The following is a 27,239-nucleotide window of genomic DNA, read 5'->3' as shown; positions in this document are numbered from 1 at the left end:
TAGAACATCTCCTCACTTGTCAGGAAGGCGCAACAGCGACTGCATTTCCTGAGAAGACTGAAGCGGGCAAGGCTACTGGCCACCATTAGGTCAACCTTCTATAGGAGCTCTGTAGAGAGCGACTGGCCAGCTGCATCACAATGTGGTGCGGTTGCCGCAGAGAAATGTATCAGAAGTAAATCCACAGGACCATAAGAGTGGCATAGTAGAGGATCCTGGAGTCTCTCTCCCCACCCCCCCCCCCCCCCCACCTCCCATCACCATCGACATAATCTACCAGGATCGTTGCCTGAAGATGGCGCTAAAATCATTGAGGACTCCTTCCACCCTGCACACAGCTTCTTTCAGCTCCTCCCATTGGAGAAGAGATACAGGGGTATCAGAGCCAGCACCACCAGGTTGAGGAACAGCTTTTTCCCATGGTTAGTGAGAATGCTGAATGACCAAAGGATCTGTTCACACTAACCATCCGAGACTCTCATCTGTACAAAGCAATATTTATTTATTTATTTGTATTGATGAAATACTTGTCGTGTTGATGTATTATTTGTCTGTATGTGTGTTTTGACTGATTGCATATCTGCGTGTTTTGCATCAAGGACTGGAGAACGCTGTTTCGTCAGATTGTATTTGTACAATCAGAAAACAATAAGCTTGACTTTACAGCTTCCCACAGTAGGGTATAGGTTTAAGGCAAGAAGGAGGAGGTTTAAAGGGAATGTGCAGGGTCAGTTTTTCATACAAAGGATAGTGGGTATCATGAATGAGCTGCTAGAGGGAGATGATAGAGGCAAAAATATTCAGATGGTAGAACTTTCTTGAAATTCTCGACTCTACTGAAGCATTCTGGAGACTGACTCACTGAATTCATTCAAAACAGGGATTAATCCATTTCTGGATATTAAAGGAATCAGGAACTGGGGTAGTGACAGTCATCATTTTGATAAATGTTAGAGCAGGCTAAGAGTTTTACCTGAATACACCCTGAGTTATTCAAAAGGTAGCCATTTGCTTGAAGGGTCAAATGACCTAGTCCTGCTCATCCTTCTTAAGTTCCTATTTAATGTGTTATTACTAGAGGGAAACTATTATTTGTCTAACTTTGTTCAAAATATATGTGGCACTGCCCAATAAAGGCTATAAGACAAGAACTAATGCACTGTGTGTTCTTTATCACATCATCATTTTATATTTCTCTAAGAAAGGTCATTTTCATTTATGTGGGATTTCATAGAAAAAAGAAACACAGTGGAAACTCAAAAATTAACTGTAAACAGCCATAATTTGAATAATGCTAGCTGTTTCCATCTAGGATTTTTATCAAACAGGATAAGTGTTGCAACATCAGTTCGAATAAATAAAGATGTCTCTGGTCATATTAAGTACATATTGGATTAAGGTAAGTTGTGTAATACTAACTCTTTTGGTTTTATTCTTTAACTTTTGCAGATGGACGTGATTGGGCAGCATTGATGAATATTGTTGCTGTTGTGTTAAAAGTAAATAATCATTTTGATTCTTCCATTTGCAGGGTTAGTACATTTTGCGTAGTAAAGAATTAATTGATGGAAGATATAATGTTGAGGCATTTTAGTTTAACAATTTTTCTTTTGCAGATATCTTGCTAGATGATTTTCTACTCACGTACACAGTGTTCATGACAACCAATGACTTATGCCATGCATTACTGAGGCAATATCCTTTCAGATGTCTACAAGTATTAATAGAAGTAGAGAATTATCATACTTAGAATGGTCATTTTCAAAAGATCAAAGCCCTTGTGGTCTTAGAAAGAAATAGATTAAAATGTTTTGGTGAGTACTATTGATTAGAGCAAAACAGATGTTTTTCTGTCACTTATCAGGAATCAAAAGATGATGTTTGAATACTGTTTATTTTATTTTAATTTTGCAATTTCTAATATATAATTTTAATTGATGATATTAAAATGTTTGGTTGACTGTAGTTGCACAAGTGAAACTAATAAATTCAAATGCTGAATCCAGCAATAATGGTGAGAAGAATGAAAATTTTGTTATTGACATATTCAAGAACAGAATTACATCATTCTTTTCTAATAGGTCGGTTGTACATTTTGGTACGCTGTACATGCACTGTGGAGTGTGCAAATGCCATCATGGATTTACCAAAATAATTTGTAAAAGTGGCCAAAGTACAAACTGAAAGAAACTATGCCCAAGATATAGATGTGACAGTGCAAAGCCGAAAGGGCCAATATGTATGATCTGGTTTGTCTGAGTAATTGATGAAGTACATTAACTTTTCACTCTGTTAGCAATGGAGAGAATGTGCATGACCCATGACATCATAATGCATGGCTGACATTGGGGAAATGAGCTCCCTAGTGAAGTGAAATATGAATAGAATGCTTGGGATAATTTCATAGTGTGTTCACCCTGAAATGATCCGCCCCAGATGAAATTGCAAAAAAATATTTGGCAGCGTGGCGGTTAGTGTGGCTTAATTACAATGCCATTGACCTGGGTTCAAATCCAGCACAGTCTGTACATTCTCCCCATGCCTGCTTGTGTTTTCTCCAGGTGCTTCAGCTTACTCCCATGTTGTAAAGGTGAACAGGGAGTAATTAAGCAGCCACACTCATGGGCTGGAAGGGCTTGCTATCATGCTGTATCTGTAAATTTAAATTTTAAAAAAATTTAATTGAGGCGTTGTTCCTCTAGTTTAGGATGGGCTTTCTCTTTCAGATGAGAAGATCCCCAAATGGGTTAAATTTCTACAAAAAAAGCAATATGGATTGCTTGAAAAATCTATTTGTTAGGTAATATTCCAATCCAGTCAACATGTTTAGTAAATTTTATTAAACCAGTGTGGCGGCATTCCACTAGGCAGGTGAACCGGCTCCGCTTCTAATCCACGCAGTGGGGCAGCCGGCCAAAATGGCGCCGTTGGGGGGTGGGGGGGGTTTCCCCATCTTCTCAGCACAGGGGTCAGAAGCCTATGCTGGGGGAACATGTGACGCCCGGGTGACGTCGGCGCACCCCCCCCACCCCACCCCCCCCCCAGCGTGGTTCTCAGCCAGGTCCGGGCTGGGAGTTATATGTCCAGCCCAGCAGCCTGCAATAAATCAGTTCTACTCACTGAGCTCAACCTGTCTGGTCTTTTCAGTAGCAGTGTAGCTGCCGCTACATCAGCACCATTCTGCAGGAGGTTAGTAGAAGACCTGATTTGCATTATGTTGTGCTTTACACTAACTTTAGGAGATCCCAAGTTATTTAACAATGATTAAAGTGTTTTTAAAATGCATTCATATTTGTAATGTATGAAAAAGCCATATTTTGCACAGAAAACTCCAATATATAGTAATGAGATAATAATATGATAATTTGTTGTAGCATAGTTCAATGTTGAATAAGTAATGGTCAGGAACAAAATTCTGGTCTTAGTCAGAGTAACGTATAAACTTGTGAAATAGTCAATCCTGTGTAATAGTCAACTCCCTTTTTAGGCCCAAAAGTCATATGTTTTCTGTAGAACCTGTGTAAGAATCAACATTTGCCCCCCCCTCCATTTTTTTTCCCTCACTGCCCACCCATCTGAGCTCCTGACACCCTATCCACAGATCCTTGGCTGCCGCCTATCTGAGCTCCCGACGCTCCAACTGCCCGCCCATCCAAACTCCTGATGCCCCAACTATGGATCATGACTCCAGCCACCCACCCACCCACCTACCGGAGCTCCCAATGTCCCAACTGCGGACCCTTTCCCTGGCCACACACCCACCAGATCTCCCGACACCCCAGCCACAGATTCTCTCCAAGGCCCTGGCTGCTATGTGGTCTTCTTTATTGACCTGATAGAGCAGACAGTTTAAAGTTCTTCCATCAACATATTGGATTGGAGTGCTGAAGTTATGAAATAAAAATTAATCCACAGCTTTCTGACTCAGAAGTGAGATTCTCCACTCACATTTTTCTCAAAAAGCTTATAAAGATGTGCTGCACAATTACCACAACAGAATGCAACAAGTATAGAACATAGAACAAAACAGTAGAGTACAGGCCCTTCAATCCTTAATGTTGTGCCAACCGATATATTTCTACCAAAATATACTAAACTCCCTTCCTACCTTGTAACTCTCTATTTTTCTTTCATCCATGTGCCTGTCTAATAGTCTCTTAAATGTCCCTAATGTTTCAGCCTCCACCACCACTCCTGGCAGGGCATTCCAGACACCCACAACTCGCTGTGTGTAAAACAAATTATCCCTGATAGGAGAATGTCAAATGTAGTCTCCTTGTTTAAAAAAGGTAATAGGGAGAATCCTGGGAATTATAGACCAGTGAGTCTTACATCAGTGGTGTGCAAACGAACTGAGAAGATTCTTAAAGATAGGATCTATGACTATTTGGAGAAGTACAGTCTACTCAAGGATAGTCAGCATGGCTTTGTTAAGGGAAGGCCATGCCTCACGGGTCTAACTGAGTTTTTTGAGGAGGTAACAAAAGAAATTGATGATGGTAGGGTGGTAGATGTGGTCTTCATGGATTTTAGCAAGGCATTTGACAAGGTCCCCCATAAGAGACTCATCCAGAAAGGTATGAAGCACAGGATCAGTGGAACTTTGGCTGTGTGGATTTTAAAAAAATGGCTTGCAGAAAGAAAGCAGAATGTAATAGTGGAAGGAAAATGTTCTGCATGGATGTCGGTGACTAATGGAGTGCCATAAGGATCTGCTCTGGGACCCTGCTCTTTGTGATTTTTATAAATGACCTGGATGAAAAGCTGAAGGATGGATCAATAAGCTGGTGGATGACACAAAGGTTGGAGGAGTTGTGGATGGAGCTGAAGGTTGTTGAAGGTTACAAGAAGATATAGACAGGATGCAGAGTTAGTCAGGAAAGTGGCAGATGGATTTCAATCCAGTTAAGTGTGAGGTGATACATTTTGGAAGGACAAGCCAGAAGGCTGAGTACAGGGTTAATGGTCGGTTACTTAAGAGTGTGGATGAACAGAGGAGCTTGGGGTTCAAATCCATACATCCCTCAAGATTGCTGCACAGGTTGATAGGATAGAAGGCCTATTGGGATGCTGCATGTCATTAATGAGGGATTGAATTCAGGAATAGAGAGGTCATGTTGCAACACTAGAAATCTCTGGTGAGACCACACTTGTGTTCAGTTCTGGTCACCTCATTATAGAATGGATGTGGAAGCTATGGAGAGGGTGTAGAGATAATTTACCAGGATGTTGCCTGGATTGGAAAACAAGTCTTATGAGGCAAGGTTAGGAGAACTGGGACTTTCACTTTGCAGCATTGAAAGATGAGAGGAGACGATAGAGGTCTACAAGATTATGAGAGGCTTGATAGAGATCTCAAGATTCTGAGATTATAGGGTGGACTGCCAGCACCTGTTTCCCAGGGCAGGATCAGCAAACACCAGAGGACATATGTACAAAGTTAAGGGAGGGAAGTTTATGGGAGACATCAAGGGTAAGCTTTTTACACAGAGAGTTGTGGGTGCCTGGAATGCCTTGGTGGGGATGGTGGTGAAAGCTGAAACATTGAGGGCATTTAAGAGTCTCTTAGACAGACACATGGATGAAAATAAAATAGAGGGTTACGGGCTAGGGAGGGTTTAGTACGTTTTTATAGGAAGGAATATATGAGTTGGCTCAGCATCGAGGGCTGAAGGGCCTGTACTGTGCAATATTTTTCTCTGTTCTATGATGTCTCCCCTAAACGTTCCTCCCTTCACTTTGTACACATGTCCTTGGTTGTTTGCTATTGCTGGGAAAAAGGTGCCAGGTGTCCACCTTTTCTATGCCTCTTGGAATCTTGTAGACCAAAAATAAGTCTTATCTCTTCCTTCTTCACTCGAAAGAGAAAAGTCCGAGCTTTGCTAACCTTGCCTCATAAGACTTATTTTCCATCCTGGTAAATCTCCTCTGCACCCTCTCAATTCTTGAACTCAATACTCCTATTAATGAAGCCAATCATCCCATAGGCCTTGAGAGGTGTATGGATTTAGACCTAAGGTCCCTCTGTTTCTCCAAATTATTAAGTATCCAACCATTTTCCCTGTACTCAAGCTTCTGGTTTTACCTTCACCTTATCCAAATTGAACTCCATCTGCCACTTTTCCACTCAACTCTGCATCTTGTCTATCCTTTTGTAACCTACGACAACCTTCAGCTCTATCCACAACTTCTCCAACCTTCGTATCATCCACAAACTTACTGCCTCATCTTTCTGCTTCTTCATCAAGGTCATTTATAAAAATTACAAAGAGCAGGGGTCCCAGAACCGATCCCCGTGGAAGTCCACTGGTCACTGACCTTCAGGCAGAATACTTTCTCTCCACTACTACTCTCTGCTCTCTACATGCAAGCCAATTTTTAATCCACACAGCCAAGATTCCATGGATCCCATGCCTCATGACTTTCTGAACCAATCTCTCATGGGAGATCTTGTCAAGTGCCTTGCTAAAATCCATATGAACCACATCTAACGCCCAAACCTCATCAATTTCTTTGATACTACCTCAAAAAACTGAATTAAGCTTGTGAGGCATGACCTTCCCCTCACAAAGCATGCTGACTATCCCTAAGAAGACTGTGCAAATGCTCATAAATACTATACTTAAGAATCTGTTCCAATAGTTTGACATAAAACTCACTGGTATAAATTTCCCTGAATCCTCCCTATTACCTTTTTTAAACAAGGGGAGCACATTTGTTATTCTCCAATCATCTGGCACCTCCCCTGGGGCCAAGGAGGACTCAAAGATCATAGCCATGCCCAGCTGTCTCTTCACTCACTTCCCACAGCAACCTGGGGTATATCGCCTGTGGGCACTTATCAATCTTAATGTTTTTAAGAAGGTCCAACACTTCCTCTTCCTTCATCTCAATATCATCCAGCACCCAAGCCTGTTCTATCTGATCTCACCTTGATCAAGGTCCTTTTCTCTTGTGAACACTGAAGCAAAATATTCATTTTGGACCTCCCCATCCTCCTCCACTTCCAGGCATATGTTGCATCCTTTATCCTTAAATGGCCCCACTTTCATTCTCATCATCCTTCTGTTCTTCACAGAAGCATAGAATGCCTTGGGGTTCTCTTTAATCCTACTTTCCAAGGCCTTCTCAAGCCCCCTTTGAGCTCTCCTAAGTCTTTTCTTAAGTTCTTTCCTGGCTACCATTTAGTTCTCTTCCTGTTTCCTGCTTCCTAAATCTAATGTATGCTTCCTTCTTCTTCTTAACTAACTTCCTCACCTGTTTTGTCAACCACAGTTCCCTTGACATACCATCTTTTCCCTCTTTCAGTGGACAAACCTATCTTGAACCCAACACAAGTGGTCCCCGAACATCCTTCACATTACTTCTGTATTTTCTCCCATGAACATCTGTTCCCAATCTACTCTCCCTAATTCTTGTCTCATCCCATCATAATTATCCCTTCCCCAATTAAACACTTTCCCATTTTGTCTACTTTCACCCTTGACCTTAATTCTGCTAAAGCTCAGGGAGTTGCGGTCACTATCACTGAAATGCACCCCTACTCAGGAGTCTGCCACCTGACCAGGTTCATAACGTAGTACTAGATCCTTCTCGTTGGGTGGTCCACATACTGTGTTAGGAATCCTTCTTGGAAGGATTAAATCTCTTCCATGTTGTTTTATCTGAAGTTTCTCAAAATTTCAGACCAGATGTGGATGGACTGTTTCAAAAGTTGCCTGCAGAGTGGCATCGCAGTTCCAGGGGCAGAGTTTCTTGGGGCTTTGACCCAGGCTCACCACCTTGGTCTATTCCATCAATGCCTCTTTTTGCATCACAAGATAGGATGCTTGCTGATAATTGTAAAATGTTCAATTCAATTATCAAACTCAATGAGTTCTGCGCCTATAGACAACGTTCACGTATAAGCGAATACATCGGAAATAATGCTTGTGCCTAACATGAACCAAAAGATTATGATCAACAATCTATTCTTGGCATTCAAATGCAATATATTTGCCAAGTCCCCACGCTCAGTATTTTGTTGGTCACCCTCAAAATCTGTGGCACCATAGTTTCACAGAGAGCTGGCAACACTTGAACATACTTGTGACACCCTGCCAACAGTGTCTTTCAGCCTCACTTTTAAATGGTTTGACATTGTATACAATGACTTACTGGTTCTCCTGTTAATTCCAAAATGTCTTCTCCATCCACAAGTCAGGACCACCTTGATGAGTGGATTTTAAATCACACTTAAGAAACTGGACAACATTCAGGACAAATAAGTCCATTTAATTGGCACTGCATTCCTTATTTTAATTATTTATTCTCTTCACAATGCACGTTACTTTGTTGTGTCACAGTTATTCATCAAGGTTATCGTACAGCACTTCTGAAACCATTTGCCGTTACCAGCAAGAAGGACAAGGCCAACAAACAAATGGGACTTTTCCACTACAGGTTCCCCACCAAGTTGCACAGTATCCTCCCTCTAGGCTTCATCATCACTGCTGGACATAAATTTTGAAACTCTCTATTCAACAGCACAGAGAGTTCCATCACTCTAATCACTTTTCATGGGCTTATCCTGTCCTATCACTACTGTATAGTATCCTCCAGGTCAACAACCCACTGAGAAATGTGCGCTCTTCCAGCCCTGGCCACTTGTACATTCCAGATTGTCTTCAAATGTCTGGACATTATGCTCTGGAATTCCCTCTCTGGAAGATTCTGTCTTTCTAACTCATTTTCCTCTTTTAAGATGCTTCTTAAAATCTGGCACATCTACAAAGCATTTAATCACCTGGCATTTTGTTAACTTATATCCATTAAATCTCCTGTGAAATACCTTAGGATGTATAACTGTGTTTAAAATATTAGTATATTTGATGTACTCTGCTGGGAGCCTTGTTAAAGATGTTTTATAAATACAAATTGTTGTTTGAAGGCCAGCAAATACATTTTGGAAAGCTAGAGAAAGCAGGTATAATGTTACAAAAATTGAATCTTGGAAAGGCACTGGAAGAAAAAAAATGACATGAAAATTGTTAGGTATCAGGAGTAAACAAATGCAGTAAAGAAATGTAAAATTAAGCCTAACAGAAGAAGACTAAAGATAGAAGGGAAATGGTAAAGAGAACTGAAGGAACACCTAAGGTCTCAAATTCTGAAATAATTCCCTTATTCAATGGTCTTCATCTTTTTTTAAATTCTGGCTTCAATTAACATTTGCTCCATAATTTCTAGGTTTTTTTTTAACCTCTGGTCTGTTTTATTGATTTTGGCTAATTAATGCAGGCATCCAGTTTCAAGAAGCAGATTTTTGAACTGAAAAAGCTGGATTGATAATCCCCTAAATACTTTTTAATTAAGAGCCATTCATGGAAAGGCATCTCAGCATGGCTGTCTTATTTGAATTCAGCCAATTAATAATGATAACATGTTTATTATCATATATGATGCACAATGTGCACTGAAATTCTTACTTGCTGCAGCTGAACAGGTAATTCTTAAAAATATTCCAATAGTACACATAATTGGAATTAAAAAGAAATAATCGGCACAAAAGATAGATTGATAATTTTCACAGTTATCCTAATGCAAGAAAAAAAGTGAATTTGCGATATTGCCGACAGTCCTCTTGTGGTGCCAGAGTAGTCCGTAATAAGTTTAACAAGGGGAGGTTCAAGAGCCTGATGGCTGTTGGAAGAAAGCTATTCTTGAATCTAGAAATACTGTTCTTCAGGTTTCTGTGCCTTTTGCCTGAGGATAGCTCTAAGAAGAGGTTGTGACCAAGGTGATGGGGCTCCTTTATGATGTTGGCTTCTTTTCATATAGAAGTCTGCAATGGATGGGTCAGAGCATTTTTACTACCTTCTGTAGACTTAATGGTAGCAATCTAACAAATTTTACCCCAATCTGATATTTATTTGCTGCTATCAGAATTCATGTAAATCACACATGTCAAACTCTGGCCCACGGGCCAAATTTGGCCCGCGATATAATTATATTTGGCCGCAAGATCATTTCAAAAATGTATTAGAGGTGGCCCGCCCTGCAGCGAGAGCCGATGCTGTTTTTTGGTAATGTCACCCCCACCATCCTCCCCCTTCATTGCACATCCTTCCCCACCCCCTAACTATCCCCTCCCCCCTAAAACCACCCCCCTTAAAAGATGGCCAGAATATTCTCAAAAAGGAATCCAGAATGGTAAAGTTCCACAAACCTTCTGCTGGGAATCCTAACAACACCCGGGCATCAGATCCACGGGACGCGGAGGGAGCAAGAATGTTGCAGGTTGACCGTGCAAACTTTGAGAACTGGGAAAACAAAATTGTAACACAAGAAGTCTGTCGATGACATCAGCCGGCAAGCCAGTTGGAAAGCTCCCCGCACAACCAGTCACTTCTCCCACCTGTCGAGCGGTGCGGCGGAATGGTGAGCGCCTGTGATTTCCTGTCGGCGCGACGGACATGGCAGGCTGCGCACGGCTCCCGCTGTTCCGCAAAGGCTGATCGGCAGTGCGCTGGGCCTGAGTGGGTGGGTAAGCAGGGGTGGGCAGAAGGTGTAGGTGAGGAGTAATGGGCAGGGGAAGTTATGGTGGTGCGAGGGGCAGTTAGAGGGAGGGATGAGTAGAAGGAGGGGTGGATAGGGAAGAGGTAAAAGGGGAGGGGCAGGGCGAGTAGGGGAGGGGTGATTAGATTGTGAGAGATGGGTAGAGGGAGGAACAGGTTGAGGGGAGAGGCAGTAGAGGGACGTGTATAGGATGGGGTGGGTAGAGGCAGAGCGAGTGGAGTGAGGGGTGAGTAGAGGTTGGGTAAAGGACTGGTCAGGTAGAGGGATGGTGGGTCGAGGGTGAATAGAGGCCTAGAGCCTGAGGAGTGAGCAAGAAATGCTGAGTCCTGATGCAGGCCAAAATGGACACAGCCTGTGAATGCTGACTACATCTCCACAGGGACCAAATATGTTTCCCTCAGGTCAAGCAACTTGAGCTACCTACTCCTGACCTGTAACATTATCCTCCTAAAGTTATATCCTAAAGTTTAACATTACATATGTTGAAAGAAGAGAAAACATGCAGATGTTGTTGAAAATTTTTAATAAATATTTAGTTCGGCCCTCGACTTAGTCCAAGTTTTTAATTTTGGCCCTCAGTGAATTTGAGTTTGACACCCCTGATCTAAATGATTACAATTACAGCATTTATTTGTTTATTTTTTTATAGTTGTTTCATTTTACTCTTTCAAGATGTGCAGAGGGCCAGGAATGTACGAAGTGCACAGTCCATTGATCTACAGTCATATTAACTCTTTCTCTCTTTGGCTTGGCTTCGTGGATGAAGATTTATGGAGGAGTAATGTCCACGTCAGCTGCAGACTCGTTTGTGGCTGACAAGTCCGATGCGGGACATATTATCTAGGCTGCTGACAAACACAAGGCATCTGTAATCTTTTGGCATAAACATTTCACACCTATTTTCATTGCAGTGAAAATTATCTGATTTATACTTTACATCTCAAGAAACTAACTTTATTGGTTAATATTGCAGCCAGCCCAGTTTCTCGTCATTAGATTTAAGTAATCATCACACATGGGAAATGGAATGTGGAATATCAAGATTTAATTTGTAATACCTGGTCTTCCCTGGCTTTTCTATGTTCTGGAGCACATTCTGTGAAGCATCTTAGAATTTTTCCCAATGTTAAATAGTATAAGTAAAGACAGATTTTGCTATTAATATCTGTAAGTTTTGACTTCTAATCTCTTCATACATTTTAGGCATTTCCTGAAAGGTATAGTCTTCAGAGGGTCATTACAAATATATATTACCATTTAATGGTTTGTAGGTAGTAAGCTTCCTGAACTCTACATTTGATCAGAATTAAGATCAGATAAAAAAGAGAGATGAATGGGCACTTTCTCTTTTTGACTTTTATGAAATCGCTCAGTTGCTTTATGTTTTGATATTTTATGCAAGTACATGACCGTAAGCATGCTGGTTATCAGTTTCATCAGTTTCCAAATAACATATATAGTTAATGCAATGAAAGCAACTGTGTGTCAGGATATCTCTTAATTTTTGAAGTGACTGGTTTACTCATTGATGAGTATTAATAAGTGTATTTGTAGACTAGATGATGCTTGATGCCAATTAGTCTAGCAATTTATTTTTTAAATATATCATTTGGTGTCCAAACCAAGAAAAAAGCCAAACTGAATGTAATTTAGTATTTTGAAACCCCTTGCAATGATTTGAGAAAAGTTATCCACATTAGTGACTGGATTTGCTAGAGAACAAATTTACCTTCCTGAGCAATTATGGTCAAAGAGCTGAACATTAATCTTATAAATGTTTGCAAGTTAACAGGTTTCAAGAAGACAAGGGGAGTCCACAAAAATTAATGTTAGGAAATCTACCATTTCCTTCAGACTCATTCTTCTCTGAAGTAGGTGAAATATCAGAGCTATTATTAATCATTTGTTATTCCCTTGGGCAAAGTCATTAAAGCAGTCGAATGCTTCTCAAAAAGCTAAGCGGAAACTAGATTTAATCGCAAACCTTCTTACTAAATTTGTTGAAACTTGATAACATTTTTTCCATCATTTACAGTAAGATGGTACAATTGATTTGGGATATCATTGGTGGGAACTACAGAGATGTTATCTTCCAGCTTTGGAATCTCATCAGTGTCCTTTGTACAGCTGATTATAATAACATGCACTGGTTCCATTTTGTGGATTATTTTTCCACGTGGATTATCATTTTATAGTGATCTTTAAGGTTTGCATATTGGATTGAAAAGAACTGCATTTTTGCCCTTGGGCAAGTTGTGGTGAATTTTCTTCTCTTCGTACATATGTTTGTTTTGCTCCAATCCATCAATACTCCTGCTCACCTCCCAGAAATTGAAAGGAAGTGTTTTTGTCACAAAGTACAGAAAGAAGCTTCATTTTCTGTGCATTCTGGGCAACTCAATTCGCACAGGTAGTGCAATAATAGAAAATAACCAAATAAATCACAAATAAATTAGTGTGGGGAGCAGTCTTACAGTCGTCAAATATGCAGGGAATGTTGCAAGTTCAAAAACGTTGTCAGGGAATAGAGAAAGGTATAGTAAAAGACTTTTGCCTGTGTGTAATCCATTAAAGTGTGTGATAACAGTTGGAAATTGTTGAATGTGGAGGTTGATTTTCTCAAGCACATGCACCTACTGCCTGATGACAGCAAGTGTTACAGATGGAGCTAATAGAGGAGAGGTTGGTTTTAATGATGGCCTCATCTTCATTTACGGCTCCCTGCAATTTCTTGTGCTCTTGGGCAGAGCAGTTCCTGTACCAGACAGTAATGCATCCAGAAATGATACTGTCCATGGTTCACTTGGAAAAGTCAGTAAGAAGTGCCGGGAATATATTAATTTCCTCAGGCTTCTAACAAAATAAAATCTTCAACATGATGAGATCAGGACTGATTATTATTGATATGTACAGCTAAGAAATTTAAGATCTTGATCATCTCCACCTCTGAATCATTGAGACATGTAGTCCTCCTGAAATCAATGACCGACTTGTTTTTTTTTGTGATTTGGAATGCAATTTGGTATAACTAAATAAACAGTAAAACATTAGGAATTGCAAAATGAACAGACAAAACAAAGGAAGAACTGTAACACATAAGCACCACACATTCCACGACAACATGTTATCATTATAATATTAGATTAGAGGTATGTTAAAGTGAAAAGAATATTTTTGATGTTCTGAAAATCATGGGTAATGATGGTAGGAATAAAAATCAATGTGGAAAAAAAGTTTAATAAATGGTGGAGAGTTGACGAATTCATGCCTGAATTCTGTACCATTTACTGAGAGTTTGAAATATCCAATCAGTTCGGGAATAAGCACTTACATGGGTAATAAACAGGAGGAGAAGTCGGCTTTCTTGACTGTGGAGCAAGCTCTACCATTCATTAAGATCGGGGCTGATCAGGCCATGGACTCAGCTCCAGTTAGATGCCTTTCTCCAAAACCCTTAATTCTCTTGCTATGCAAAAACTTATTGTCTATGTGGTTTAGCTAACTTTTATCTCTGAAAAATGTAGACTTGTCAGCTACGATTCAGGAATTTCACCTAATAATTAAACAAATTGTGGCTTTTATAAACACACAGCCAGACATAATCTTTAAATATGTACCTTTTTTCAAACCACAATGGTGTTTTCCTTGACTGAATGTTACATATTGTTCCCCGACACAAACAGAAAAACAAGGAGACTTGCATAACAGTTTGTACCGAAAGCGCAAAGTTCTACGTATTGTGTCACAGTGGGTTTATCTTTACAGGACTTTATTAAGAGAAGATGAAAGTACTAAATTGGTTTTTAAGGTATGCTTTTTTAAAATTTAAACATTTGTACTTTATTTCATTTTTCATAAACTGATACATTGTGCTTATTTTGCTCTGCAGAACCTTTATAGGAGTGTGTTGGATGATCTTTTTGAGTACCCAAGTTTGGAGAAAGACTTGAAAGAACTCCAGAGCCTGTTTCGGACACCTCGCAGACAGTGAGTACAACATAAATATTCTCTCTGTCTAGAGCTGCTCTCTCCTGATGTTTATTTAATTAAAAAGATGTGACTGTTGAAGTGTCAATTGTGGAAATAGAAGAAGAGGAGAATCATGATACACGAAGCCATCAGAAGGTTGACAACATTTGCTCTGTAATTTTACTACCCGATGACTGTACAGAATTTACTGGAATGAATATTTGTACTTCTGTGTTAAACCTTCTCAGGGCACTCACCTGATATGAGTTTCCTGATATGTAGCTTTGGCCGCACACCTGTCCACATTCCTAGCCTCCAGCTCCAGCTCTGGCCAACATTCTCAACCTCTGACTCCAGCCTTGCACCTGGTTCACATTCTTGCCACCCACACCCTGCCCATGTTCTTGACTGTACACCTGGCTGTCCCACATCTCTGATCACTGCTTTGGCCACACACACACACACACACACACACACACACACACACACACACACACACACACACACACACACACGCACACACACACACGCACACACACACACGCACACACACACGCACACACACACGCACACACACACACACACACACACACACACCTAGTCCATGCTGTGAGCTCCCAGCTCAGTATGCTAAAGCAGATGGAGTAACTTATACTGATACTAACGTTTCTCATACTCCAATGCCAACAAATTTATAATGGGAATGGAGCTCATGTTCAGGGCTAATGGGAAATTGTTCACCCTTCAGTGAGTACACTTCACAACAAAGATTACCCAAACTTCATTGTTCAAGCTGCAATATACAGAATATGCTTCTCTTTGTGCAGACTCAGAGGCCAAGCTCAATTGACTGGAGTAGAGGAAGTTGTATTCAACTTCTGATATACCAGGGTCATCCACCAATCTGTCCTTGCTGCCCTATTTCTGCCTTCAACAATAAAGGTTCAGAACAGAACATTACAGCACTGTACAGTCCCTTCTGCCCATGATGTTGTACTGACAGATAGAAACTTACTCAACAAACCGAACCTTTCCTATCTTACACATATCCATGTACCTGTCTTAAGTGCATTTAAATCTCCTTAGTGTACCAGCCTCCACCACCACTACTCAATGTCACCAAAACTAAAGAACTGATGGTTAATTTCAGGAAAGGAAAGCCAGAGGTATACCATCCAGTGAACATTGGGGTATCACAGGTGGAGAGGGTGAGCGAATTTAAGTTCTTGGGAGTCACTATCTCAGAGGATCTTTCCAACACGCCAATAGCATCATAAAGAAAGCATGCGAGTGCCTCTAATTCCTCAGGATGTTAGAGGGGTATGGACCAGGTGCTGGTCAGTGGGACTAGGAGGGTGGGGATTTGTTCCGGCATGGACTAGTAGGGCCAAACAGGCCTGTTCTGTGCTGTATATGGTTATAGGATTTTGCAGAGGCTTAGTATGACATCAGACACCCTGGCAAATTTCTTCAGAGGTGTGGTGCAAAGTGTGCTGACTGGCTGCATCATGGTCTTGTATGGGAACACCAATACTTCTGAGCATAAAGCCCTCTAAAAGGTAGTGGACACAGCCCAAGTATCACAGGCAAAAACCCTCTCCACTATTGAGTACAACTTAAAGAACACTATTGGAGGGCAGAAGCAAACTTCAAAGACCCACACCACCCAGCACATGCTCTGTTCTTGCTGCTGCCATCAGGAAAGAGGTGTAGGTGCCACAAGACTCGCACCACCAGGTTCAGGAACAGCTGCTCCCCTCCACCATCAGACTCCTCAACAACAAACTCAATCAAAGACTCATTTAAAGACTCTTACTTGTACTCTTCATTGATTTTCTTTTTGTTCTCTCTGTATTACATAGTTTGTTTACATTTGTTATCTGTTTACAGTTCTTTTATTTGTTTACATGTTTACACCATGTACAGTTTATGTTTGCACTACTAATTAGTAATAATTCTGCCATGCTCACCAAAAAAAATGAATCTCAGGGTTGTATGTGATGTTATGTATGTATTTTGACAATAAATCAGAAATATGAAATTTCTGTATAAAAAAAACTTAACCCTGATGTCTCCCCTAAATATTGCTCCACTCACCTTGACAGATGTCCACTGGTGTTTGCTACACTCACCCCAGGAAAAAAGGTGCTTGCTGTCCACCACCAAGAGGTCTGTCATCTGACCAGGATTATTACTCAGTGCTCGATCCAGTGTGGCCTCTCCTCTAGCCGGCTGGTTCACACATTGCGTCAGGAATCCTTCCTGGATACACCTGACAAATTCTGCCCCTCTTGCTGTAATCAGGTGCCAGTCAATATAACCCTGTTATTTCTGCACCATTCCAAAATAAGGTGACCATTCTAAAATAAGGTGGCCATTCCAAAGGAGGACATGGTCATAGGTCCTCCTTTGGAATGGCCACCCTATTCCAAAATCTGCCTATTTATTTGCCCTCAGTGTCTTTTTGGCTATTTTTGGGCCTACAGATAATCCCAATACAGTGATTACTTCCTTCCTCTTTCTGAGTTCCACAACACTTACTCAGTAGACATTCACTCCACAATGTCCTCCCTTTCTGCAGCTGTGATACTATCCCTGATTAGTAATGTTACTCCCTCATCCCTTTTAAAACATCTAAACCTTGGTACTTGCATCAGCCAATCTTGTTCTTGTGTTAGCCAAGTCTCTGTCATGACCACCACATCATAATTCCACATATCGATCCATACTCTAAATTCATCTCCATTATTCCTAATATGTCTTACATTGAAATAAACAGATTTCGAACCCTCCAACTGACTACATACAGGCCCCTCCACTGCCTGTCCTTCCTTACAAGCTCACTACACATTGTAACAACCTTTCCACCATCTGATCTATTCTCTGTCTTCTTCATCTGATTTCCATCCCTTGCCAAACTCTTTTAAACCTCCAGAAGCAGCACTATCGAATCTTCCCACAAGATTATTAGTCCCCAGCGAGTTCAGATGCAAACCATCCCACCGGTACAGATCCCAAATTCCCTGGATGAGAACCCAATGATCCAGAATTCTAAAGCTCTCCCTCCTGCACCATCTCTTTAGCCTCACTATCTGCTCATTTCACTATCCTGGAAAATGTGAGCAACTTCTCATTTGGGAGCCACAGCTTGGTGAAGGCTGACATCAATGATAAAATTTGCAACCATCATCAATGTGCCAGCACAGCCTTAAGTCAGTTGAGGATAAGGGTGTTTGAAGATTAAAACCTCAAACCTGTCACAAAACTTGTCTGCCAGGCATCAGTGTTCCCTGCTTTCCTTGATGTTTCTGAGGGTGTCACGGGCATTCCAAGGCCTTTGAAGTATCTCACCAACTCAGAAAAGTACTCCAAATATACTGGAAGGATAACCAAGCCAATATCACCTTCTGTTCCCCAGCTAACATATCCAACACTGGTTGCACTTATTCTACCATCAGTCTCCTCAACAACAAACTCAATCATGGACTCATTTAAGGACTCTTACTTGTGCACCTTATTGATTTTTTTTGCTCTCCCCGTATTGCACAGTTTGTTTGCATTCATTATCTGTTTACAGTTCTTTTGATGGTTTACATGTTCACACTGTGTGCAGGTAACTTTTGCACTGCCAATACTGCCTGGCCCATAGGAGAAAGGAATCTCAGGGTTGTATGTGATGTTATGTATGTACTCTGACAATAAATCTGAACTCTGGTATATATCATACCAGACTCCTAAAACAATCATCTTATTCCAAGTTCTGTCTTAGAAGATGACGAAACAAATTCAAGGATGCATTCAATGCATTCACCTGAAAAAAAAATTGCAACATCCCCACCGTGAGATCCCTGGCCCACAACTACTCAAAGTTGAGAAGAAGCATTTGGGGTAGTATTGAGAACCTTGAGATCATGCATCAGAAGCATATGCAAACCTTGCACACTAGCTCGCACACTACCATTCACCTACCTTGTCAGGCACCTCCTGCCTCATCTGTAGAAGAGCCTGCAATTGACACGTTGACCTCATCTGACATATTCAGAATCCCCGAAACCAGAATGAAGGCATGTTATCTTCGATTCTGAGGGACTACCTAAAACAAAGTTTCGATCATGAATAAAGGTTACAAAGATTTCTCCCAGGAATAAATATGAATATTCAAACTGTGTAAATAAATACTAATTATATTGATATAAGCTTTACGTTTTAGAAGTGACACCACACAAGAACAGCTCTTCCTATGCCCTTGTCTATTTGCTCTTCTGAACCCCAGTGCACGAGCATCTTGCACTTTGATGGATGTGACTGTATATGAAGGAAGAACATTGTTTCTAATAGAACAATTTCAGCCAGTACTAAATCAACTCTTGTACTAATAAACATTGTAATGAATAATAATGATGAGGCAATTTGTATGCATACCTATAATCCAGCAAAGGAACTTCTTTACTTGGTCTCTTTCTACATGAGGACTTGCATTCTATAATCAGGCACAGGATACCTGTGAGAAATATCAAAGGGTTAGTTAAACTCAGCCACTTTCTGGTGGATAATTTTAGAATATTGGTTCAACTCATGATCCTCTGGACATATTATAAGCAAAACTATATAGAATTCAAAATATATTAATGGATTTAAAATGTAATTCTGTCTAAATGAATTTATTTTCGTTTCAGCACCATTGATGACTGTTCACCACACAAGAAGGTAATTTTTCAAGATTTATTTAAGATTGCAACTTGCAGCAGTTTTTGTAATAATGATTTTAGAAATTGGATAATCAATAATTTTTTTCTTAAAAACATAATGAAGGTGATGTTACTGGAAGCTACACATCCACCCTTTCATGAGTGAAATAGAATAGAGTGCAAAAGGATACCAAAGAGTATCTTTTTCAATTAACACTTTAACACCATGCTTCTTTTATTGACCTTCACAGGTGAGTTTACTTATTGCTGATACATGCAATATTTGAAACCATTCAAAATTTGCAATTATATCTTCACATTTATTTGCATTCTACTGGAAATGCTGAGTGTGGCCATTATGCCACTTACATAGGCATATATATGTAATTGTCTCTGAATCAATATATATCCACATTAGACTAAGCTGTGGTTCTGGAGCAGTCTTGATTATTTAAAGAATTTGTTCAAACAATATCAAAGACTAGCCTCAACCAAGAGCAGATATGCAAAACAGAAGGAAAACACCAAAGTCTGTTTTTCTTCTTTCAAGCAAATTTTTTAATTTTTTTTAAATTTTTCACACTATGAACCATACTGACCAAAATACATACAGACATTTTTCTCTTGAATATATAGTGTCATTTTCTCCCCTTTTTCCCCCCTCCCTCTCCCACCCCCCCCCACTTCTGAAGTAAAAATGCAATGCTGGAGAAACTCAGCTGGTCAAACAATGTCCTTTATACAGCAAAGATAAGGATACATAACTGATGTTCTGAGCTTGAGCCCTTCATCAACATATGAAAAAATGTCAGCAGGCATCTGAACATGGGGGGAGAGCACAGTCCCAAAGGCAGGAGGCAATAGGTGGAGAAGGGAGGGGAGACACAGCAGCAAGCAGGGAAGGAGGGATAGCTAGGTGAATAGAGAGGGAAAGGGGTAGAGAGCTGACAGGAGGAAAGGAAGGAGAGAGGAGAGCAGGTTAGCAGAAACCGGAGAAGTTAATGCAGGGTGCCCAGACAGAAAATCTGGTATTGTTCCTCCAATTTTTGGGTGGTTTTGGTGGGAGAGTACATGAGGTCATGACAGACATGCAAGTATGGGAGAGGCATGCAGAACTGAAATTGTTGTCCACTGGAAGGTCCCTGTGTGAAGGTGCTCAGTGTAGCGATCTCCCAGTCTGCGCCAACTCTCTCCGATGTAGAGAAGGCGACAAAGTGTACACCAGATGCAGTAAATCAGTCCTGTGGATACACAAGTGACGTGTAACATCACTTGAAAGGCCTGTTTGGGGCTCCGGACTGTGGTGAGTGAGAAGGTGTGGGTGCAAGTATGGCATCTCCTGTGGCTACAGGGAAAGGTGCCAAGGGGCAAGATAGGGAGGGATGAGGGCACAAAGGAGCCACAAAGGGAGCGGTCCCAACAGAAGGCAGAGAGAGGAGGAGAGGGGAAGATGGGTCTGGTAGTGGAAGCCTGTTGTAAGTGCCAGAAATTCCTGACGATAATGTGTTGGATGTGGAGGCCAGAGGGGTGGTAGGTAAGGACAAGGGAAATACTGTATTTGTGGCAGATGAATCGGAAATGGAGGAAATGTGGGTGAGAACTGAGTTGTTAATGGTGGAGGAGAAGCAATGTTTGTGGAAGAAGGTGGACATTTCAGATAATTTGGACTGGAAGACCTCATCTTGGGAACAGATTTGGTAGAGATGGAGAAATTGTGAGAAGGGAATAGAATCTTTGCAGGGGGAAGGGTGTGAGGAAGTGTAGGCAAGGTAGTTGTGGGAGTTAGTGAGTTTGTAAAATATGTCAGTGGAAAGCTTGTCTTCCGAGATGGAGACAGAGAAATCCAGGAAGGGAAGAGTGTTGTTGGAAATAGACCAGATGAGTTTGAGATCAAGGTGGAAGTTGGCAGCAAAGTGAATGAAGTTGATGAGCTCATCACAGGTGCATGAGGCAGCCCTGATGTAGTCATCAATATAATGGAGGAAGAGTTGAGGGATCTTGCCTGTGTGGGCTTGCAGCATAGATTGCTCCACCAAGCCCACAAGCAGACAGCCATAGCCAGAATCCATTCAGGTACCCATGGCTACTCCTTTGATTTGAAGGAAGTGGGATGAGTCAAAGCAGAAGTTGTTTACAAGAGGACAAGTTCTGCCAGTTGAAGGAGGATGGTAGTAGAGGGTATCTGTTTGCATTTCTTGTCCAGAAAGAAGTAAAGATGGGGGATAGAAGTATAAAGGAATTAGACACCCATATTAAAAAAAAAGAGATGGTCCAGTTCAGGGAATCTAATGTCATTGAAGAGATGGAGGATATGTGAGGTATCACAGATATAGGAAGGGAGGGATTGGACCAGGGGAGAAAAGATAGAGTCAAGATATGACTAAACTAATTCAGTGGAGCAAAAGCAAGTGGAAATAATAGGTCAAGCCAGATGGTTGGGTTTAGGTATCTTGGGTAAAAGGTAGAACTGGGCAGTGTGGGAATGGGAGACAATGAGATTGGAGACTGAAGGAGGGAGGTGACCAGAGGTGATGAAGTTGGAGATGGTGTTGGAGACGGTGGCTTGAAGAGCTGTGGTGGGGTCCTGTGGAAGGGGTAAGTAGGAGGAGGTGACTGAGAGCTGTAATTTGGCCTCAAATTCAGGTCAGTGCACCAGAATACAACAGCACCACCCTTTCCGGCAGGTTTGATGATGGTTGGGATTGTGGGGAGAGAGTAATGGGTAGAGCATTCAGAGATTAGAATAAGAAAGGGGAGTAGAGAAATTGAGATGGTTGATGTCTCAGTGGCAGTTAAAAATAAAAAGATCCAGAGTGGGCAGCTGGCCAGGACAAAGTGTCCAAGAGGATGAAGAAGGCTTAAGGAAAAAAAGGCCTTGGATGACGGGGGGAGGGGGAGGGGGGATTTGAAAGTAGACCTGGAGATGGACATGACAGAAGAAGAGTTTGGCATCTGAGCTGATACAACCACAGCACTGGGCCATGTGACCACCAGCCTACTGCAGGGGGCGACCTCTGTACCTGCAGATAGACAACCTGGGAGGCCAACTGCTCCTGGTCAGTATATAGTCAATCACTGACCTGTATATAGATTGGTGTTGGCCCCTCCTGGGCCAGTCACGCATGTGGACCCATCGAGATACTACAACTGGTGTGCAGAGATTAAGTGGATTAATACCTATAGTTTTTCCTGTGTTTTGTGTCTGCTTGCTGCACCACAGCATACCACATTATCATGGTATATGTGGAACTTATTAAGTGTGGATGGAGGGAATTAAGGTAAGGCATTTACTGAGGTCCTGATGCTCCATCTCAGAGAGGGGAATGTCAGAGGGGATGGTAAAGACCAAGCAGAAGTCAAAGAGGGAATTGGTGTGGTGCAGGGATTTGGGAGGAGGAGGAGCATTAAGGAGGTCAGAGGGTTAAGAAGGAAGATAGGGAAGGTCAGAAGGTAGAGATGGAAGATAACTGAGGTCAGGGGGGGAGGTGAAGGTTGGAGGATGAAAATGGAGGGTTGGTGAGGATAGAGGGTAGTGGGGGGAGGGAATAAGGGAGGCCAGGATGGAGGTGGGCAGTCGGTCATTTGCCCACCTGATCCCTCCCTCCTCCCCACCCCATCCGTTCATTGGTCGGTCACCCGCCCAGCTACCCCTGCACTTTGGGGCCACTTTGGCACATTGTGATGGTGGCACAATGCTGGATGAATGGCTTACTTTGTTTCCCATAATCCCTCTCACATCTGCAAAACCACTCTGAGAAATAAGATGCATGAGGGATTTTGGTTAACAGGAATGACCATTCATCCTGCATTGTGCTGCCATCATCTTGGGCCGAAATGGCCAGCTCTTCTCTGGTGGTAAGTATCTTTTAATTTTAATTGGCTACATAATGCACCACACAAGCACTGATGTCAATAGGCTTCCTGGCCATTTGGCTCTTCACACTGCAGGGAGTTGGGTGGTCCATGAAAATTTCCCGGGGCTGCAGCCCTACCTACAATATAGGGCTGAGGAGCCACTTAAAATTCCCGGGCCAACCTTTTCACACTGCAGATTCACGGGAAAGTTCCCTGGAAAATTTCCGGGGAAGCTTCATTTTACAATGCAGTGTGAAAAGGCCTGCTATAATCACAAATTGTGATGTTTGCGATTATAGTGGTATCGAGATTCAGCACAGACACAAACCCTTTTTCCATTGAATCTGCACTGCCATTAACCAATGATTTAAAGTTATGAGTCAGCCTACTGCACAGAGACCTATTTATACAGCATATTTACAAGTCAAATCATAATATCTATATCGAGATAGGTGCAGATCAGGCAGGTTAGGAATTAAATGAGTGCAAACATGTAGCCTTAAATAATATATTGTCAAACCATACTTTCGACTTCCAATCAAGGGAAAAACTAATATGTACAAGTAGATACATTGCATTTACCACTGTTGCATGCATAGTACCCAACTTCTCAAATTAACTTGTGATTTTGGAAGATAATTATTTCAGGAGTTTCATTCTGTTGATATTTGGTCGACGAAAATTCAGAATGCAAAGTTTGCTGAACAAATTTATACCTCTTCCATTTGATTTCATTCCACAGATTTCAAGTTATTCCCCAGATGTTATATTGCATCTGAGATGTAATGATTAATTTTCACATAATGCCCTTTCATTTTTGTAATTTCAAAAGGTTATTTTGTCATAGATCAAGTGTTACTTAGTTATTACCCACATACATTGTTTTATACGTAACCACATAAATTGTTTTATATGTATCCACATAAATTGTTGCAAATGTTAATGGCATCGTTACCTGCGAGATGTACATTTTGATTGATTAATTGTGGTAACTCTATGAACACAGCATATTTTATATCCATACATAATTATGGGTAGATACATTCAAACCAGGGTTTCCTTTGTATGACTGTCATAGAAGTGGCTTGGAGTTTCTGGTGGTATTATAAAATAAAAATTTTGTGGTTCTAATTAGTTATTTGTTGTCATGTTACTGAACTTATTGTTTTTCGATGATTCTCAGTACTGACTGCACTTTTATATCTCACAATAAATTCCATGAATGCTCGGAGAGTTTGAATGAAGATGTAATCCATTTGGATACATTTTCAGATTGTTAACATGTACATGAAAAATTGTGTATCTTTAAAAAGGAAACTTTTGTGGGTCTCTGACAAAGAGCTAGTAGTCAGACTATTTGAGTAGTTCTTTAAAAGTAACCACAGAAGCAAAGTGAGTTGGATCATCTTGTGTCATGCTGCAGGATTCTATTTGGAAGGAAAATAGAGCAGTCTTTGTATTTATTTATGGACCAAAAGAAGTGAACTGAAATTAGATGAGTGGAAACAAAATGTATTGCTATAAAGCAGAAAAGAATTCAACAAAGAATAGAACCCCAACCTAAAGGGGTGGTATAACTACATTGAGATTTAAAGGGATGATATTGTGATGGTTAATAGCAATGAAATCAGAAGGCAAATACAAAATGTATCATCCAGACAAAGTAGCCTGCTTGATTGGCACCCCATCCCAACCCCATTCACTCCCTCTGCCGCTAGTACTCATTACTTGCATTACTTACTTTCTACAATATGAAGTCAATTACTGGCTTAGGCCACTCTGACAACATATGCTAAAGCATTAACTTCTGCCTCCAAGAAGCAGATGAGATTGGAGCAGATACTATTTATTGTCATGTAATAAAACAGAATGCCACCCAATTAATCTCAATTGACCTACAATCCCTGATACGCTTTAAACAATGGATGGAATCCGGAATGCCCAGAGGAAACCCATGCAAACATGGGGAGAATGCACAAACTCCTTTTGGACAGTGCTGGATTTGAACCACAGATGCTGACATTGTAACTGTGTTGTGCTAACTGTGGCCATAAGGCAAAAATTAGCATTGCCTAGTGCCCTTTGCAGTCAGAGAAAGAGAAGCAAAAGAGAGTCTTCCCAGAGACACCGACTGTCCGTGGATTTGTCTCTAGTGCTCCCACAGTCTTGCAAGACTCTAGTGCAGTTCAAAACAATGGCAACCCAAGCCCAGATCCAAACCTCTGATATGGTGAGGAAGCCTTCAGTGCCCAGGGCCCTTTGGAAGCCCTTCTTGCCCTCAGTGCACTCTTGAATCCCAGTTCCAATACCTGGTTCTTGGGAGCAGACTTCAGTAGCCTTTCAACCACAAGTTGCCAGCAGCCCGCACCCTGTGTGGGTTTCTCACCCGTAAGTCACCAATAGCTCACTCGTTGTGTGTGTTCTTGTGCCGCAGAGCCCCTCGCTGGCCCACCACTGTGGTCACCATCCTTAAGGTTGTCTCCTCTGCTTCTCCTTCTCAATGGTTGGTGTTCTCCCCTTTATGAGTGCCCTGTGCCAGTCTGCTGCTGCCTTGGAGCTGGAACCCTTTGTGGCCCCAGCTGAACATGTGCGCTTCTATTTTGGACCCTGACCCTGTGGTTACAGGATTTTAAATAAACACCATCAGCTCTGGATGGTAGAACTGCACAGGGCAGCACTGTGTCTCGTTCCCCCACTCTCCCCAGCAGCAGTGCTGCCATTACAGCAACTCCAGTAGTGTATTTGCAGGGCCTTGTTCAGACTGCACACTATCTGGACTTGGGAATAGATTGGTAATTTTTCATTATTGACTGGTTATAATTATGGGAGTATGGGTAAATTTTTATCAAAAGACGTCATCATTAACTTTGTGGGGGCAACTAGAGAAAGGAAGACTTGTGAAGCCTGAGAAAGGAGAGAGGGAAGAATTTATACATTGGCAGATGATGTGTTCACCAAATTATGAATGTTCATTAATCAGTCTACAGGAGGAGTCATTGGATAAGGATAAGTGTGAGTGCTACTGGTGGGTGAAGAAGTGGGAGTATGAGTTGCAGCTTTTGGGAGGGATAGGTGCCTGCATGTTACGAAATGGTGTGGTTAGCGTGAAAGAGGTGTCGTTTGTGAGAGAAGAGATGTGGTTGGTGTAGAAGGGCAATGTGGCTATTGTGAGGAGAGGTGTGGTTAGTGTGAGGTGTCGTTGTTGTGAGAAGAGGTGTGGTTGGTGCGAGAAGAAATGTGGTTGGTGTAGAAGAGGTGTGGTTTGTGTGGGAATAGGTGTGGTTGGTGTGACAAGAGGTGTGATTCTACAGCCTTGTCAATAGATCTAGAGCGATGACACACCAGTGCAGTGCAGCCTTTGTTTCACTGCCCTCCAGGGTTGATCCAATATCCCAGTTCCTTAATCTTGAGTGACTGTTGTGTCCCTTTGAATGCTTAAGTTGAAAGTGTATGTTGCTTTCATTCCCACTGACCTGAATTGGTCACAAAGCCCAGAACTGAATTAATAATGACTCAGATCAGTTAAAATGCCACTCACTGATGGATATGCCGTACCTCTGGTTTTGCATACTCACGACTTCTTAGGCTCCCAGTGCATTGAAAGGGGAAAGGTTTGTGAGTGGCCTTTAGTGTGATTGCAGCACCACCTAGTGGTGTGACCTGTTTGAGAACCAGTGGCTGTGTGTGAGTGTGAATATATTAGGTGATGCTGTTCATCTTTTTTCCTGCTGTTGAACCAAGATTATTTTCCCTTTTTGTTTTAACTGTGTACTTTAATCAACTCATATGTGAAGGATATATTGTCCAATGAAAAACTTGGGAGAACAAAACCATAACTCAACAGTATCAGCAGATAAAATAATTTATGGGCCACTCCTTGGAGTGAAAAAGGAATGCTGAATGGTTTTAAGATTTAAAAGGGCAATCAACCTGTCAAACAATAGAGTTTGACTTTTGTAATGGGAACCTCTTACAGTGATCTGTTGATGATAAATACATACATTAATTCAGGGCATCTGGAAACAAACTGCTTTCATTCCATGAGGTAAATGTACCTCCACAATATTATCACGAATAGCATCAAAAGCACTTTATTGATAAGAAAGAACAATTACTAAAAGTGAAGAGAGAAAGGAAACTAGTTTTCACAGCAATTATATTTGTATAAAT

General features: G+C 41.3%; 1 protein-coding gene across 3 annotated transcripts in view; it reads left to right on the top strand.

Moving 5' to 3' along the window:
• Positions 1-27,239, top strand: part of rapgef5a (Rap guanine nucleotide exchange factor (GEF) 5a) — a 242,463-nt gene that overhangs the window by 154,991 nt on the left and 60,233 nt on the right. For all 3 annotated transcript variants that reach the window (XM_069913870.1, XM_069913871.1, XM_069913872.1), the window contains exons 11-14: positions 1,617-1,699; positions 14,222-14,365; positions 14,447-14,544; positions 19,203-19,233. In XM_069913870.1, coding sequence (XP_069769971.1) covers positions 1,617-1,699; positions 14,222-14,365; positions 14,447-14,544; positions 19,203-19,233 — 356 coding nt within the window. The remainder of the gene's footprint in view (positions 1-1,616; positions 1,700-14,221; positions 14,366-14,446; positions 14,545-19,202; positions 19,234-27,239) is intronic.

This window comes from Narcine bancroftii, chromosome 1, assembly GCF_036971445.1.
Source record: "Narcine bancroftii isolate sNarBan1 chromosome 1, sNarBan1.hap1, whole genome shotgun sequence".
Classification (NCBI taxonomy): Eukaryota; Metazoa; Chordata; class Chondrichthyes; order Torpediniformes; family Narcinidae; genus Narcine; species Narcine bancroftii.
Note: the sequence above shows the minus strand (reverse complement) of the source record. Positions and strands in the feature narration are given on the sequence as shown.